General features: G+C 41.9%; 1 protein-coding gene across 1 annotated transcript in view; it reads right to left on the bottom strand.

Moving 5' to 3' along the window:
• Positions 1–19,314, bottom strand: part of PUDP (pseudouridine 5'-phosphatase) — a 92,990-nt gene extending 73,676 nt beyond the window's left edge. Inside the window, exon 1 of the mRNA XM_008059070.2 lies at positions 19,173–19,314. Within this exon, the coding sequence (XP_008057261.1) occupies positions 19,173–19,248 (76 nt within the window). The 5' untranslated portion in view covers positions 19,249–19,314. The remainder of the gene's footprint in view (positions 1–19,172) is intronic.
• Between the last annotated feature and the right edge of the window lie 211 nt (positions 19,315–19,525).

Genomic DNA, 19,525 nt, shown 5'->3' with positions numbered 1-19,525 from the left:
CAGAGTGAGACTCCAACTCAAAAAAAAAAAAAAAAGGGGGGGGGGGGGTTTATCTGTTTTAAATGGGAAATCATGGTAGTTTCCATTTATGATGTCAACCTACGAAGTGCCCAGACATTGAGTCACTTCAACATGTACAAGTGCCTCAAACCGAACTCATCCTTCTTCTCAAGCCTCGCTGCTGCTTCTAGTCTTGATTTTAGGGAAAGCCACTGCTACCCTCCTATATCAGATGGAAGTCCTGGCCATATGCCTTCTCCCTTTTATCCCTCCAAACCTAGATGTCAGCTGAACAGTCTCTGAATCAAGTGTCTCCTTTTCAAAATAAGTTTAAAATGGCTCTTCCACAGGTCATGGTAGTAGGTTGAATGGTGGCCCCAAAAAGTATATGTCCAGGTCCTAATCCCTGGGACCTGTGAATGGGACATTATTTGGAAAAAGGGTCTTCTGCAGATATGATAAAGTTAGGGATCTGGCAATGGCATTGTTCTATATTATTCGTGTGGGCCCTGAATCCCATGACAGGGGTCCTGAAAGGAGAGAAGGCCACGTGAAAAGAGAAGCAGAACTTGAAGTGATGTAGCCACAAGCCAGGGAAGGATCCTCCCCTAGAACCTTTGGAGAAAACGCAGCTCTGCTGACCCTGTGATTTCAGACTTCTGGCTTCCAGAATTGGGAGAGAATATTCTGTTATTTTAAGCCCCCCAGTTTGTGGGAAACTCATATAGCCCTTATGTCATTCAACTAGATAACTGCAACAGCCTCCCAGACAGTCTCCGGTGTCTAAGCTTCAACCGTCTACATCATCAGAAACGCTTTCCTATACAGCCTATGCCTGCCAGACTGTGCAATGGCTGTGCGATAAGATCTTCATTCTTTAGTGTGGCACAGGGTTTGCCATCATCTGCCCCTAGTGTGCCTTTCTACCTTTGCCCCATCGCTCACTGAGTAACCTGCACTCCAGTCACACAAAGGCCAACTTTTCTCCACACCCTTCTCTTCTCCCCTTGCACACATCTTCCTGGCCTGGAATACTCTCCACACTTCCTTCTTCTCCACCTCACTTACTCCCAATTCTAGTCTGTGGCTCATTCAGGATGCTTGTGTTCTTCTGTGAGGCATATCTGGTCAGCCAACTTCCTCTTCCTAGCTTCCATGAAAACTGAGTCATTTTTAGCAGGTGAATAATGATGATGCACTAGAACAAAACATGTCTATCTCCCCTCAACACATGCCCCATGGCACCCCTGCCTGTAGTCCCCTGAAGGGCAGGAATGGGGTAAAATTCACTCACCACAGTCATCTCACTGCCTAGCAACTAGCAGACCCACTATAAAAGTCTGTCAAGCTTAAGAATTGAAGAAACACCCTGGAAATCCCAATATCTCCTCAAAAATGGATCCATCTTTTCATGCTTTGCCTAAATTCCTTTTGAACTTAAAGTTCTCTCTCCAAACTCTGAAGAGCAGAAAGTACCACCTGTCTTCAGCCATCTGAATGGAACCACTAAATGCTGGGAGTATTATTAAGTCATTTAATTTACCTGCTTCTAATGGCTGGCTACCTGTATTGCTCAAATGACTTGAAACTGGGTGACTTTAAATGCTTTTATCAGGCTGCTCTCTTCCTGGGTAAGGTCAGCACAACTGGTTTAACAAGATGAGGCCTGAGATAAGGCCGGAGTGTTCAGAAGGAACAGTCATGGAGCCACACCCAAGGATAACTCACATGTTTGCATTAAGAAGTCAGAGCCAAGTGTGGAAACACCAGCACATAGGAAAGGGCAGCAATGACGACACAGATAAAGTCCAAGGTTACTTGTATCTACATGAACAATTTATGACCAAACTCCTTTGACAAAGGAATCCAGGAAAATACACTGGAGGAGGAAAAACCAAAACCTCCTGGTGAAGTCTACCCTCTCACCAAAGCAGCCTTCATCCAAATATACCTGGGCCCCAGAACAATGTTTGCAGTTTCACCTATGTGAGCATCAAACCCCACAGCACCACTGACCTTTCTGCAGGTAACAGAACTATACACAGTAAAGGTTTTCAAGAAATACTGTTATTAGATTTTAAAAGTGCCCGAGAGCCTAAAGAAAGAAATGGCAGATGGAATGGCACAAAAGTGGCTTACAAAAGTGGTTTTGAACTATTTATAAGTGAATGAGTGCCTGGAATATTGGGGTGGGGGTGGCAAGGAATTGAAGATTGGAAGACAATTCCCTGCTTCTGCAATACAGCCCTTGGTGTCAGTCAAATGCAAGAGAAAAATAGATCTAACAGAGAATTAAAGGCTCCATTTAAAACAAGGTGCTTCAGCACTGTCACTGGGCCACTCAAGAAGGAAGAGCCCATGGTATCCTGGAAATCCAGATGGAAACTTGAGAGAGGTGAGGAGGTCCAGAGGCCATGGAGGTCCAGAGGTCATCAGAGCACAAGCATGTGCCAAAATCCATGGGCTCAGAAGAGGTCTTTCTTAGGAGAGAGAAGAGGGCCCAAGATAAAGTCATAGGGACACTAAACAGATGCGAAGAGGAAGATATCAGTGAAGTTAGAGAAAAGATTTCCAAGGAAAGAGAAGGGGAGCGTCAAAGGAAGCCAGCAATTCTGGAAATACAAGAAAAGGGCACCTACTGCATCTGGCAACACGGACGTCACCAATGTCTCTGCCAGAACAATTTCTGTGAGCTGCAGGGCTGAAAAGATAGTTCACAGTGAGGGAAAGGAAATGAGGGAGTAGGGACAGAAAATGTAGCTAGCTTTTTCAACAAGCTTGGCTGAGAATGGAAGCAGAAAGAGAGAAAAGCCAGTTTCAAAGTATATCCTCCAAATCAGGACACTAAGTAGTCCTAGCTGGTAGAAACAATAAATATGGCAATAGGTACAATGGATTTATCATTAATAATTACAGATGTGATCATATAAAGATGCTAAGTTCTTCAGGCTACTTCACTGTCCTCTTATAAAGTGGGAATATGACTTTACTTGACCTGATAATAAACACCAATGGTGTAAAGAAGGGATGCATAAAACATGCAAATGATTATATCTCTTTTGCAAAATCACGTTAAACAGTACAGTGAGGGGCTTGGGTTTGATATTTACCCTGTGCACTTGAATGTCCCCTGAGGGGACACCATAAATCTAGCAAACCACTCAGATGTTTCCTCTCAGGGGACATAAGGAAAATGCTGGTGATTATACAGGACAAACTTAGGCAAGTGTAAATTTTTCAAAAATATATGTTTCCTTGAAGTTTTCCATTCATATTACACAAAAAAGCAAATACAGAGGTGGAATATATACTGAGATATACATAAAAAAATATCAGCTGGCATTATGTAGAAAGAAAATGTGTGAAGTGCTTTCACAGTGGTACTGACACTTCTTTGTAATAGAAGGTAGTGATAAAGAGCATTTGTATGAGAAATGCAGCTGCAGGTATACACTTTGTATCATATGGTATAACTTGAAAAGATAGATAAGCAAGTTACTATAGCCTTAAAAGAAAGAGACATTCCAAGTTGAAGGAAGATCCTATTGAACTATCAAGCAGCACAAATCAAATATATCTACCTGCACTATGTTGAAAAAGTAAAATTGGAAAAGTAACATTCCTTTGAAAAATTTCATTTCATGATTTTGTAATTTACAATCAAAAAATTTTTTTTCTTTTTTTTGAGTTGGAGTCTTACTCTGTCACCCAGGCTGGAGTGCAGTGGCATGCTCACGGCCACCCCAGTGTCTACCTGCTGGGCTCAGGCGATCCTTCCGCCTCAGCCTTCCAAGTAGCCAGAACTACAGGTGTGAGCTACCATGCTTGGCTAATTTTTTGACTTATTGTAGAGATGAGGTCTCACCAAGTTGCCCAGGCTGTTCTCAAACCAGTGGGCTCAGGCAGTCCCCTCACCTCGGCCTCTCAAAGTGCTGGGATTACAGGCTTGAGCCACCGCACCCGGGCAGAAATTTTTTTATCTATTTATTTAGTTTGTAGAACAATGGCAAGATGAAAAGGATAAAAGTGAGAGTTGTAAGCAGCAGAGAAGATGAGTTAGATTTAGATTTTTATACAGATAAATTAGAAAAAATAAACATTGATGTGAAAGAAAATTATAGTAGCGGCAGATATCATTCCACCAAGAAGAAAACAGGTGAGTGTAATAGAAAGTGATAGTGATGAAAGTGTTAGTAGTTTCGAAAAAGATCGAAGACAACGTATTGTCAAGTGAAGAATGGGAAGATGTTACAGAAAAAGATGATCCTCCAGTGAGAATAAATTGTGTTGTATATTCTCAAACAACAGTTCCACAAATAGCAAGTAATATAAGAGAACTGATTGACTATTTTACTCTGTATTTTACAAATGAATTAGTGCATAGCGTAATAAAATAAACAAATCATTATGCAGATGGAAAAAATAAGGAAAAAGCAGCTGTCACAAAAACCAATTTGGCCTAAGTATCATGACATTGACCAGCAGGAATTTTTAGCTTTTATTCCAGTTGTCCTAATTCCTATATACTGTATCAAGCAGCCAAAAAGAAAAACCTATGTCCCATCTGAAATCTGTCAAGCTTCTGATCGACCAGTTGAGAAGTGGTTTTCAGGAATCATGAGTGCATCCTTCCATTTCTTCTTCAAACAACAGACTGGACAATAAATTTCATATTATGAATGTGGGAGGAAGAAAACGAGATTGCATTGTCTGCTCAAATAGAAAAACACCAGGTGACCTTGAGCATCCATCGTAATACTATAAGAAAAGGACTGACAGTGGTGAGAAACTATGGGGGGGAGGGGAAGGGAGGTAGGATTAATGGTAGTCAATATCTGTCTGGGGATGGGGAGACACCCCTTATCAACAAGGGTGCCCGAATGAAGCATATTTGCATACCTAACCCTTAACTGTACCCCACAATATCAAAATTAAAAAAAAGATATAAAAAAATGTGGTACATATACACAATGGAATATTACACAGCCATAAAGAAAAAAAAAAGAAAAACACCAGGTGAAAGACATCAAACAAACTACTACTGCATAACATGGATCAATGAACCTGTAATGCATGTCAGTTACTGTTTCACACATTACCACACATTAGAAAAATACAAAATTTTGATTTTTTTTGTCATAAATAAGTTTCTCAATGTCCAAAATACCATTATAAGCCAAATATCATGACAATAAAATAATTGGTTCCAATGCTATACTATCTAATATGAAGTGATTTGGTCTTCACTATTTTGTAAAATAGTGCAGTTGAGTTGCTGGAAGGTGATTCACAAGATGTCTTCGAGTGCAAAGGGTTAACATGGTCTTCAATCTGATTATTTTTATATTTTGATTAGCTTCCAATACACTGGAAGGTGTCACGCATCATCTGTGATATGCACAAACTGTACTCAGGGACACTGGAGATGGGCAATTTTACTAAATCGGTATAGCAAGTAAACTGGTGATGAGATGTGTCAGGCTTCAGTTAAGAATGCAGCTGATGTTTCACCTACACTAAAGTGGGTTGGATCATTGATACCACTTCTTGGTAAATCATTGATGAAATAAAATTAAATCACTAGAAGTCAGCTGGTGGATCTTTTAGGATCTACAATTGCACCTGTACCCAGTAAGGAAGTCCCAGACGTATTTTCAAGTGTGAACAAATGGTACCAAGACAGCCGATGACTGCAAGTGATGCAGCTAGGAGTTAAGAGTGCTAGGTTTGCATTGGGCTCTTCCATCTAGCTCCCCAGGTTGTCACGTCTGTTTCTTTGAAAAGAGAACAAGTTGTTTCAATTCCAAATCTCAAATTCCATTATGATTCTACTTTTAAAAGCTTGTCACCTAAACATACCACATAAAAGCTAATGTGTAGGGTTGAAAGGCAAAAACTTACCTGGACTTATTTATATGCAGTACTCATGCAAAAAGAAAAAAAAACACATATACGTTCTCTATTTAACTAAAGGGAATGTTTTATGTTAAGATAAATAAGAGAAATAAATTAAGAGATGCGGAAAGAAAATAAGGCTGCATTAAAAGGCTGTACTGAAATCAGCCAAATGTTTAGCATTTAATGAAATCCATGATTGTTTGTGGCCGGAACAAAAATAGGAGTAACACTTTACTATTCAAAATGTTACTATGATAACCAAATGATCTTCTTTTTTAAAAAGCACAGGCTAAAAGGTTTTTAAGCTACTGAAATTGAGGTACATAAGAGAAAGATAATTCTGTGTATGTATAAAGAAGTAACCTCCAGGGCTCTAATGCGAGGGATAAAAGTGGGTCCAAGAGAACATAAATAAGATGCAAGCATCAATTTAAGAAGTCATTTCATCACTTCAGTCACTTCAAGCTCCAGTCTTCCATTTCCTAAGACCTTGGTAGCCTCTGGGTAAGAAGGGATGAGACATACCCACAGGTAGAAGTCAGCTGAGAGGTACCGTAAGAGATCATTCACAAGAGCCCCTGGGGATCAACTGATGAGGTTACTTAGGGACATTTTCTGCCAAGTCTCATCAGCGTAAGACGTGAGACAGAGGTATCAGGGGCTACTTTCTGAAGAACTTTAGGAAGCTTTTACTCCTGTTTTTGAGTGTGACATCCTGACAAAATATAGGCTTCCAATTAAGATACTACCAAAAGAAAACTAAAGTTAGTAAACTGTAAACTTAGTCAGGTCTGTGGGTCAGTTGTGGCCCCAGAACTGCCTGCTGTGAAGGCACCTGTTTGCCTGTTATGAATCAGTGAGTGTAGTATGGCACTGTGTGGGCATCCTTGTGCCCTCATTTACCTCAATGGTCTTGACTTCCATTGGTGATGCTTGTCCCAACCATTTACAGTGGGGATTCCAAAACGACTAACTCTACCATTTTTTCCATATTTATCAATTGACATTCTTCTGTAAAAGAGCTTCTCTGCTGCCACCCTGTCTCTTCTGAGAATTATGACATATAGATTTCATTTTTTAAAATATTTGGAGTACTATGCTCTATTATAACCATTATTCTTTTGATTAAAAAATATTGCCTGGGCAACTTGGCGAGACCTCATCTCTACAATAAATCAAAAAATCAGCCGGGCGTGGTAGCGTACGTCTGCAGTTCCAGCTACTTGGAAGGCTGAGGCGGAAGGATCGCTGCAGCCCAGCAGGTTGAGGCTGTGGTGGCCGGGAGCGGCCACTGCACTCTAGTCTGGGTGACAGAGTGAAACTCCAACTCAAAAAAAAAAAAAAAAAAATTCTGTATCTTGCCACTGGAACCCCTTCCCTGCATTCTGGCATAAGAAGGTGCCCTATGCTCATCTTGTATTTTACTAGAACTGGACCTGGAATCAGCCATGTCTCCTCAATGTGTTGGTTCCTTTCATCGGTCATGGCTATAGTTTGGATGTTTGATTCCTCCAAATCTCATATTGAAATATGATCCCATTGTTGAAGGTAGGCCTAATGGAGGTGTTTGGGTCCAGGGGGATAGGTCCCTTATTAATAGATTAACGCACTGGGTGGGAAGGAGGTGTGAGTGAGTTCTCATGTTACTAATGTTATTAGTTCCTGTGAGAGCTGAGTGTTAGAGCCTAGCATCTCCCTATCCCTCTTGCTTCCTCTCTCCCCATACAATATCTGCACATGTCAGTGCCCTTTCCCCTTTGGCCATGAGTGGAAGCAGCCTGAGGCTCTCATCAGATGCAGATGCTGGAGCCATGCTTCTTGTACAGCCTTCAGAACCATAAGCCAAATAAACCTCTTTTCTTCATAAATTACTCAGCCTCAGGTATTCCCTTATAGCAACACAAAATGGATTAAGTCAGGCATAATGTTTAGAAACCAAGTATTTAATTTCTTTGAAGTACTCATGAGTATTGCTCTGTGTGGTGAAGTAGATCTACAGATCGTTTACAAATTGTACAGAATAAAGGACTCCATTGACAAATACACACCCAAGTCTGAAACATTTAGTTTCCAAAATCAGACAATTGCAAATGTAGGCAATTGCATTTGCTCCTAATAAATCTATGCTTTCTAAGGTATCTTATGTCAAAGCTGTGAATGTCTTCAGATATCATCAGCAAACCCCACTCAGAGACATCACGGCATGTGATCTAAAAATAGTCTGATCTGTGTGGTCACTCTTTCTTTCCGGCATCACACTGCATGGAAATGAACCTTAAATCCTACTTAGGCTCCTAGGAGCACCTCTCTCCAAAAAAAAAAACAGCAGCAGGGCACACCTCTGCTCTCCACCACCCACTGCCTCCTCTTTCTGCCTAATGGTTCAGGCTGTTCACACACACGGGCATTATCACCACCATCTGCAACTGGTCTCTTGGGCTCTGGACTTCTCACTAAAATGTTCCATGTGCCACCACAGAAAACGAGAATCAGCTCAACAACTTTCCTGACAAGACTCCTCAGCAGGGCTGGGGCTAGCATGAGGATACTGACCCTATATGACAGTTTATTAGCATCTCTTCCTGGCCAGGAGCAGTGAGTGACTGCTATAATCCCAGTGCTTTGAAAGGTCAAGATGGGCATCCGGGCTCAGTGGCTCAGCCTGTAATCCCAGCACTTTGGGAGGCTAAGGCTAGTGGATTGCCTGAGCCCGTGGGTTCGAGACCTGCCTGGGCAACTTGGTGAAACCTCGTCTCTACAATAAATCAAAAATTAGCCGGATGTGGTAGCATACGCCTGTAGTTCCGGCTACTTGGAAGGCTGAGGCAGAAGGATCGCCGGAGCCCAGCAGGTCAAGGCTGCGGTGGCTGGAGCGTGCCACTGCACTCCAGTCTGGGCGACGGAGTGAGACTCCAACTCAAAAAAAAAAAAAAAAAAGAAAAAAATAAGAAAGGCCAAGACGGAGGATCACTTGAGGTTAGGAAATTGAGACCAGCCTAAGCAACACAGCAATACTCTGTCTATGCAAAAAATAAAAAATTGACTGGGCAAAGTGGTGCATGTCTGTACTCCCAACTATTTGGGAGGTTGAGGTAGGAGGATTACTTGAACCAGGAGTTTCAGACTGTAGGGGAGCTATGACCATGTCACTGCACTCCGGCCTGGGCGGCAGACTGAAACCCTATCTCTAAAATTAAAACAAAAGAAGAAAAGAAAAACCTCCTCAAAAAGGTGTTATAGGAATGCAGTATTATTCTTACCAAAAGCAACTAGCCTTGAGTCCAACTGAGACACTAGGCACAATTTCTAGATTAGAAGAAACCAAGGGATAGAGGAACAAATAGGGTGGAACCATGTGAAAACAAACAGAAATCTCATGCTAACTTTCCCAGACTCTTCAAAAAGTGGACACCCTCATGAGAAAGAACACAGGGTGTGTGGTTGCAGGATGAAGTAGGATTTTCTAGTTTAAAATAGGCTAATGGGACTTAAGTACCAACTGGAACTTAGTTTGAGAAAAGCTAGAGCAAATCTCAATCTGACAACAAGGCTGCTCCCCTCTACATTTCAATGTAATCATTGCCAAGATCTCTCTTTTTTAAAAATACAAAGTCTTTGCTTGATAAAAAGAACAACCTTCTATGCTTTAGAAGGCATGCTTACTGCTCAGCCATTTCTTTTGCTAGTCTGGAATATCCATTTCTATTCTTGACTCCTATCTATGCTTGACAATATGTTTCCCCGCATCCTCACGTGGTTTCAGTTCAAAATACTGCTGTCATAAACAGGCCCTCACCATATATCACCAGCAATTATTCACAGATTTCACCAATCATGTTTTAGGTACCAAATGTATTCTAAGATTCCAAAAGGAGACACTAATTTTGAAGTTCATACAGCACCCAGCATAATATTTTCTAAACAGATGAAGGATGAGTGAACTCATTCCCCTAGGGTGGTGCTGTCCACTATGATAGTGACTAGCCACTAGAGGCTATTTAAATTTAAGTTAAGCAAAAGTAAATAACATGAAAAGTACAGGTCTTCAGTTGCATGAGCCACATCTTATTGGCCCAGTTTCCAATGGTGGCTCCATCGGAGGCAGTGCAGATACAGAACATTTCCACCATGGCAGAAAGGCCTGAAGGAGTACAGGGCTAGAGAGCAAACAGGTATACAGTTCTCATCAAGGACAACCGCACCTTTCTTCCATGTGCATGTTGTGTCATCTGAGTGGGAGGGAGGCCAGGTGCTTATTTTGGCTTTTGTCTCAAGGCTTTAGATAAGCTTAGATGTGCAAACTATGATTGCTTGCTCTCACTTCATAGACAGAGTGGACAGTCTATTGGGAGTTAAACAAACTTTGGTTTGCTCCTTCATCTGTCCCTGACTAGCTGTGTCATCATCTATTAGCACTTTTAAAATTAGAGGATCATCACTCACAAAAGAGCACATCATTCAGCCCTGCTCCCAGGTCTCAGAGAAGAGAGTCAAGGGGAGTTAAGGGCCCAGATCAATGTCACGAGCAATACCACGGAACTACCTGCCAAGCAAAGGTACTGACGAGATGTCCATCTCCATGCCATCCATGAGTACCTTACCAAGTGACCACACTACACTCAACAACTTAGCTACCGACTGTCGATATTATAGCAAAAAACATGAGAGAGGTGAGGGAAAGGAGGTTCAGGGAAGATGGTGATCCACTAGCGAAACATTGCTCAAAAGCTATGTTAAGAGGAGTTACAAGGATGGTCCACCTTGGCAAAGCCAAGGGGACAACACAGTCTTCCTTTTGTGCTCTTACATAGGAGAAATCCATGTGTCAGGATTATTACCTTTTCAAAGAAATTCTCCTTAAGCACAAACAAGGTAATTTGAAACCACAAATATCTTTACCACAAAACCAAGCTGCTCCTTCACTATTTTAACACAATTAAATAAAGCTTTTAATATATTAAATGTTCAATTTATTAGTCATTGGTATTCTCTTATAGCTGACAACAGGAACTTTATGTTCAAATGCAATTCATTCTGGGATAACACTATTATACTTTCCAGTTATAGGCTGTGTATCAATCACTTTTCAAATATCTGACAGGTCACCTGGGCATCTACATTAAGAGTGCTTTCAGGGGACATTTCTGAGAGGTATTATTTACCTTGCTCCTTTACATTGCTTTAAATCTCTACCCACCCCTAAAAAATCACAGAAAATAATATTTAAATTATAGCTTTAAAAATGCAATCAAAATAAAGAACAAATAATCACAAAGATAAAAAGGGCCAAATTATATCTAATACATGGCTTTTCAAAAGGAAAGAAAAGCAAACTGGTTCTAAAAAAAAATTACTGTTCTATCGTGATTATACAGGCTACCTTGTTTTATTGTACTTCCTAGATACTGTGTTTTTTTGTTTGTTTTGTTTGCCAATTGAAGGTTTGTGGCAACCCTGCATTGAGTAAGTCTAACTGTGCCATTTTTCCAAGAGCATGTGCTCACCTCATGTCTCTCTCACATTTTGGTAATTCTCACACTATTTCAAACTATTTCATTATTATTATATTTCTTATGGTAATCTGTGATTAGTGATCTTTGATATTACTATTATAATTGTTTTGGGGTGCCATGAACTGCACCCACATAACATAGCAAATTTCATCAGTGGTGTGTGTGTTCTCTGCTCCATGGACCAGCCATTCCCTGTCTCTCTCCCTCTTCTCGGGCTTCCCTATTCCCTGAGACACAACATCATTGAAATCAGGCCAATTAATAACCCTATAATGGCCACTAAGTGTTCAAGTGAAGAGTCACACATCTCTCACTTTAAATCAAAAGATAGAATGATTAAGCTTAGTGAGGAGGGCATGCTGAAAGCCAAGATAGCCCAAAAGCTAGGCCTCTTGTGCCAAACAGACAGCCAGCTTGTGAATGCCAAGAAAAAGTTATTGAAGGAAATTAAAAGTGCTACTCCAGTGAACACATGAATGATAAGAAAAAAAAAGGCCTAATTGCTGATATGAATAAAGTTTGAGTGGTCTGGAAGATCACAGCAGTCACAACATTCCCTTAAGACAAGCCTAATCCAGAGCAGGGCCCTAACTCTTCAATTCTATGAAGGCTGAGAGAGGTGAGGAAGTTTCAGAAGAAAAATTTGAACCTAGCAGAGGTTGGTTCATGAGGTTTAAGGAAGAAAGCCATCTCTACAGCATAAAAGTGCAAGGAGCAACAGCAGGAGAAGCAGATGGAGAAGCTGTAGCAAGTCATCCAGAAGATCTAGCTAGCATCATTGATGAAGGTGGCTATAATAAACAAATGTTTTCAACATAGATAAAACAACCTTCTATTGGAAAAAGATGCCATCTAGGATTTTCAGTGCTAGAGAGGAGGAGTCAAGGCCTGGCTTGAAAGCTTCAAAGGACAGGTTGACTCTCTTGTTAGAGGCTAATAATATACTGGTAACTTTAAGTTGAAACCAATGCTCATTAATCATTCTGAAACTCCTAGGGCCCTTAAGAATTATGCTAATTCTACTTTGCCTGTGCTCTATAAATGGAACAACAAAACCGAGATGACAACACATCTGTTTACAACATGGTTTACTGAATATTTCAACCCCACTGCTCAGAAAATAAAATTCCTCTCAAAATATTATTGCTCACTAACAATGTATCTGGTCACCTAAGAGCTCTGATAAAGATGTACAAGGAGATTAATGTTGTGTTCATGCCTGCTAATACAACATCCATTCTGCAGCTCATGGATCAAGGAGTCATTTCAACTTTCAAGTCTTCTTAAGAAATAAATTTTGTAAAGCTATAGCTGTCACAGTGATTTCTTGAATGGATTTGGGCAATGTAAATTAAAAACCTTCTGGAAAGGATTCACATTCTAGATGCCATTAGAATATTTGTATTCACAGGAAGAGGTCAAAATATCAACACTAACAGGAACTTGGAAGATGGTGACTCCAATTCTCATGGATGACTTTGAGGAGTTAAAACCTTCACTAGATGAAGTAACTGCAGATGTGGAAATAGCAAGAGAACTAGAAGTGGAGTCTGAGGATATGAATGAATTGCTACAATCTCATGATCAATCTTGAATGGATAAAGGATTGCTTCTTTTTTTTTTTTTGAGTTGGAGTCTTGCTCTGTCACGCAGACTAGAGTGCAGTGGCCGCTCCCGGCCACTGCAGCCTTGACCTGCTGGGCTCCGGCGATCCTTCCGCCTCAGCCTTCCAAGTAGCCGGAATTACAGGCGTGCACTACCACACCCGGCTAATTTTTTTGATTTTATTGTAGAGATGAGGTCTCGCCTGCCCAGGCGGGTCTCGAACCCACGGACTAAGGCAATCCACTCACCTCAGCCTCCCAAAGGTGCAGGATTACAGGCTGAGCCACAGAGCCCGGGGAAGGCTTGCTTCTTATAGGTGAGCATATAAAGTAGTTTCTGGAAATAGAATCCTCTTGGTGAAGATGCTGTGAACATTCCACATTAAAAAAAAGGAATTAGAGTATTACATAAACTCAGTTGATAAAGCAACAGCAGGGTTTTAGAGGACTGACTCTAATTTTGAAAGAAGTTCCACTGCGGGTAAAATGTTATCAAACAGAATCACATGCTACAGAGAAAATTTTTGCAAAAGTGTCAACTGATGCAACAAACTTCACTGTTGTCTAATTTTAAGAAATTACACAGTCCTCTCGATCTTCAGCAGTCACCAATATTAAGGCAAGACCCTTCACCAACAAAAAGATTATAATTCACTGAAGGCTCAAATGATTGTCAGCATTTTTTAGCAATAATATATTTTTAAATCAAGGTATGTACATTATTTAGTTATAATGCTAGTTCATACTTAAAGGCTACAGTATAGTGTAAACATAACCTTTATATGCAATGGGAAACCAAAAAATTCATGCAACTGGCTTTATTGCAATATTTGCTTTACTGCAATGGTCTGGAACTGAGCTTGCAATATCTCCAAGGTATGCTTATATCCAGTTTGTTTAAAGATTCCAAATAAAACCACAGTGTGAGGGAGAGAAACAGGAAAATATAAGGACATTTTACACCTGCACACCCAGAAATCTGCTGAATATTTTTAGTCATATTGCCAGCTGGACAAAACTCTCATTTATCTGCAGAATTTTGCAATTTAAATCTCGCCCCCTTCTCAATTATTCTAGAAATAGGAACAGCTGCAATGGACAACCAACCACTAACTACAAGAACACACTTAAGGTTGGCATGGCTCAGCTCTATTAGAAAACAGAGCCAAAGTGAGCTGAGTCCATAATTTGATGCTTTTCCTCTAACATGCAATATAGTATCTTACTCCAAATCTCTTTGGACCCTTCATATGAATACATGTGTTCTGTGCTTGTTATAGCCCACAAACCTTTCTGGTTTTTGGAAACAACACATTACTCACTGATTACACTGTAATGAGAAGGCCAGTCATAGCCCCTCAGACCTAGGCTTGCCTCTGTCCCAACAAATTTCAGCCATCTCCTTTGCAAGTATGGAAGAGAGCCTAAATTTTACCACACAAGGTGAAATAAAACCCAAGGGTGAACTATTAGCTTTCAGGGGAACCAAGGTAAAGACACAATGTGAATTTACTACCGCAGAGTTGCTCTAAGATCCAGAACCAAACCCAATACATATGAGGGAATGGGGCAAGGTTCTCTCCAAAATGAAGAGCATGTGATTATTTCTCATTCCAACTAGGACCTCTGCAGTTTCTGAGGCTGAACAGTAACCACATAAGGAGGTGTACGGAATGATCCTTTATTTTGCTCTACCTTCCTGAGAATTATGCCCAAACTCTTAGAAGCCCCGCTTGGAATGAATGACTTGATAACATTAAGTAAGAAGAACCAATTGACACAAAAAGCTTGTCATCTCTACTTTCAAACCCCAGATGTATTACACAGGGTCAAATGACAATGTGTATAGGATCTTCCAAAAATTTATCTAGGGCATGCACTAATATTATATAAAGAAAATCTATTTTTGTCTTCAGCTTTATGGATGCTGCAGAATCTAAAAAAATAGCCTAGGTGAAGTTAACAAAAGAATGATAGCATGAGACACACTCATGCTGTGTCTGTGGGATTCTGACCAGACTGAACACCACTGTCAACTGGCTCAGGCAGCCTATGATCCTCTTGGTGCTAGGCTTCGTGAACACTACAGACACCCTGCCTCCAGGACCTTCTAGTGACTCGTGGGGCCCAGATAGTGAAGCAGGCACTTCTAAACAGTCTCAAGTGCTATTATTTAGCAAGAAGGAAGCTGTTGGAGTGTGAAAAGGGACAGAACATATCTTTATTCTACTTTATGAAGGTCAAGTAGAAGTTACCAGTCACTCATTAAAATCCTGCAATCTGTATACATTTATGGAGGCATGGCATGTTATAATCAATACTGCAAATACTCTTATTTCCCCTTACAGATTTACCTCATTATTTTCTGATGATTTTTTAAGAATTGGAAAATAAGCTTATTTTTTCTTTGCTGTTTTAAGAATTTTAAATAACTACTATATCAAATTCCTAAAAAACACATTTTATACATAGTACATTTTACATAGACCAAAATTCCTACTTCTGAATATTCTTAACAACCACCCTCTGCCTGGCTACCCTACCACAGCTGCTATTAACGGCAAACATGGGTTGTTCCACAAAGATCTAGATCTGTACTGTCCAAGCCAGGAGTCACTCACCAATGTGGCTATTAAGCACTTGAAATGAGGCTACTTCAAACTGAGATGTGTTGTGAGAACCTAGTATCAAGGTGAATGTCAAATATCTCAATGATTTTCTGAAATTGAATGTGTATTGAATAACAATACTTTGGATACATCAGGTTACAAAAAATGCATCATTCAAATTGATTTCTCTTTTTTTTTTTTGAGTTGGAGTCACACTCTGTCGCCCAGACTGGAGAGCAGTGGCACGCTCCTGGCCACCGCAGCCTTGACATGCTGGGCTCAGGCAATCCTCCTGCCTCAGCCTTCCAGGTAGCCGGAACTACAGGCGTGTGCTACCGTGCCCAGCTAATTTTTTATTTATTGTAGAGACGAGGTCTTGCCAATTTGCCTGGGCAGGTCTCGAACCCGCGGGCTCAGGCATTCCACTCGCCTTGGCCTCCCAAAGTGCTGGGATTGCAGGCTGAGCCACTGAGCCCAGCCCCAAATTGATTTTATCTCTTTTTGTTTTTTTAAAGTTGCTTACGGGGTCAATTCTATTCTATGAGACACAGCTGCTCTTGACAACAAACTGCCTTCCCTTTTAAAGAAATTGGGGGCTGGGCTCGGTGGCTCAGCCTGTAATCCCAGCACTTTGGGAGGCCGAGGTGAGTGGATTGCCTGAGCCTGCAGGTTCGAGACCCACCTGGGCAACTTGGTGAGACGTCATCTCTACAATAAATCAAAAAATTAGCCGGGGGTGGTAGCGCGCACCTGTAGTTCCAGTACTTGGAAGGCTGGGGCGGAAGGATCGCCGGAGCCCAGCAGGTCGAGGCTGCGGTGGCTGGGAGCGGCCATTGCACTCCAGTCTGGGCAACAGAGTGAGACTCCAACTCAAAAAAAAAAAAAAGAAATTGGGACCATCTTTTGTGCTTCTAATTTCAGTTATTCATAAACTGGATAATCTTCCCTACTCAGGTGCTAAAACACCGTTTAATATTTGCCAACTTCTTTTAAATTCTTGTCCCAGTTTATAAATAACCTTAGTTCCCTTTTCCCTTTCTCTAAATGGCATTTGAAAGCCAAAATTATTACCTAACTCATAACTGATTGATTGTTACCTTGTGTCAAGGAAAACAAAATCCAAAAGTGTTTTTGTGGGAAAAGACAACTAACAGTATCACACATTTCAAAAGTATCAGAAAGTGGCCCGGCTTTCTTCCTTGTCAACATTTCCTCTAAAATCTTCATTTACTTCCTCATTCTTCTCTGATTAAACAAGCTTTCCCTGTAATATAAAAATTCTCCATGAAACTATTTGTTTTCTATTTTACTTCCCTGAGAACTCAAGTATTGGAGCTACATCAACAAATAGAACTTCCTGGGGAAATGCATTCAAAATTTCAATATACAGACCTGCTGCAAAAGAACTCATTATAAATTGATATGCTGTTATGCAAACAACAGATATACTGAAGTAAGGTGCTAAAGAATTATAGCAGGCATAAACTGAAAGATTAGATGAGATAAAATGGCACATTTTGGAAAGCTGTGTTTTATACATTTTGTGAAAGAACAGAGTAAGCAAAGGTGAATTTCTGAGAAAGTTCTGCCAGGCCTTCTCATTTCAAAGGAGAGCTGGGGCAGGAAGGGAGGAAAAGGGCAGAAAATGAGGGGGGAGAAAGAGCTAGGACTTCTTTCCAAATAGCACAACTCTTGGGTTATCTGACCAGATCAGAGGATTGGGTAACAGTGTCAGGTCAATGCTTGTATTGCTATTTAAGTCACATTCATCACTTCAGGGCATGGCTATGTGCGAATGTAGAATCAGAATTAGGCATCAAGCTTATTTAGAAGTTTAATAAATTTAATTTTAATGAGACATCTTGGTTGGCATTAAAATTCATGAGACTCCCAGAACAGATTCTCTGGACCTTTCCTTAGAAGGTATGGAATTTATTTGACAATTTAAACTTGACCACCTGAGTAGGAAAATTCATGTCTACAAACTATACTTATGAATCCCAGCAGCTTTTTGAAATTGAGTCATTTCAAATTTAGTAGCTGCATACACTGTTCCATCCAATTAGTGACCTCTGTGGGGATTTTTTTTTCCCCTTTGGAATTCATCAGTTTATATCTCTGTGTCCATAAAATAGACTGGGTTTTGTGTGCCATTCTAAAAAATCATAGCTACTGAACTACCCAGCAATATGATGAGCTGGAACAAGGTCACATTCATAATTTAAGATGAGCTCAACATCATTTATATTTAGAACCAGATCGATCTAGAATCATTTCTCAACTTAGCTTATTAGCTGTGTGACCTTGGGCAAGTACATTTACCTCTCTGAGCTGCAGGATTTTTTTCTTCTTTTTTTAATTAGTCAAATGCAAATACTTCCTCCTACATTGCAGAGTTTTAAGATGAAGCAATAACATATGTAAACCAGCAGGTCAGCAGTCTATATAAAGTATGCAGACATGTGAAGCCTTCTGGTAGACATGAGGTTAGAACATGGTTAGTGTTAATTCTGTTGAGTCTTGGGATAGAATTCAGCATAGTTCTTTCTTGAGTTAAACTGTTTTATTACTTAAATACTACTTGAATTCCTCTTGGCTAGCGAAGTTCACATCTACCATGATTGATTATCTGACAATTTAGTACACTGCCAAGGATTCGTTAATGCCTCAGATCCACAGAGCTGTACTTCTCAAATTTTCATGCACTTTCGTTAAAATGCATATTCTGATTGAGCAGGGATGGGGCCCAGCTTCTACATTTTCGAGCAGCTCCCAGGTGATGCCCATGGTACTGGTCAATGAGCAGCCAGGCCACCTGACATAACTTCTGCACCTCCACACTATTGACAGTTGGGGCGGGATAAGTCCTTGTCGTGGCATAGGGCACTCTTGTGCATTGCAGAAGTTTAGCAGTATCCCTGGCATGAACCCCACTAAAAGCCAGTAACTCCCCTACTCCAGGTGTGACACCTCAAATGTCTCCAGACATTGCTAGATGCCCGGGGGGGGGGGGGGACGACGATCGCTGGGTGAAGAACCACTACCACATAGGATGCTACAATCAAGGCGCGCCCACAGCAGCAACAGTGAAACAGGCAGGCAGGTATCCTTGAGGCTATTTTGCAGATGGGGAAACTGAGGCTGGACACCGTTCAAGGTCGCACGGGTGGGTAATGGAAAGGAGGGCGGGGGTCCCGCTGCAACGCTCTCTGCAGTGAGAACCCGGAGCTGCGCGCCCGCCCGGTGGTCCCCAGGGACCGCGCCCCACGTGCTCCAGCCCCACGCGCGGCCAGCCCACCGGAAGCGAGTGCTGAGGCCGCGTAGATGCCGCAGCCACGCGCGCCGGCCAGCTTGGACATGGGCCCGCGGGCGCCGACCGCCGCCCGATTTCAGGGCCGGCCCAGAGCAGAGCGCGAGGGCACCCGACGGTCCCCGCCCGGACACGGTCCAGCCGCGGGACCCCGGCCCTGAAGGACCCCACCCTGACCCCGTCCCCAGGCCCGTTCGTGACAAGCCCTTGTGGGAGGCAGCGGCCGCAGACTACCCACCCAGAAGAAGGCCGTCCATGTCAAAGATGAGGTGGGTGGCTGGCCGCGGCGGGGGCACGGACGGGGGCGCTGCCATAGTTCCGCCTTGGTCGGGGTGGGGGCGAGGAAGAGGTTGCGCGCGCACCCGCCTGCCCAGCGCACGCGCGCTCTGGGCCTCCTGGCGCACCCGCGGCCGCTCTGCGCACGCACCTCTCCGAGGCCGCGCACCTCCGCCTGGGGTGCGACACGTTTCCCCGCGTGGATCCTCTTTTACTTCACACGTGGAAACAGGCTCATCCAGGAGACACACATAACCAAATCCCTAGTCTGGTGCCAAATTCGAGGTTTGAGTTTGGATAAAGGACGAGAATGAG

The sequence above is a fragment of the Carlito syrichta genome, unplaced genomic scaffold (genome assembly GCF_000164805.1).
Source record: "Carlito syrichta isolate Samal-C Ts95f unplaced genomic scaffold, Tarsius_syrichta-2.0.1 Scaffold303684, whole genome shotgun sequence".
NCBI classification, from domain to species: domain Eukaryota; kingdom Metazoa; phylum Chordata; class Mammalia; order Primates; family Tarsiidae; genus Carlito; species Carlito syrichta.
Note: the sequence above shows the minus strand (reverse complement) of the source record. Positions and strands in the feature narration are given on the sequence as shown.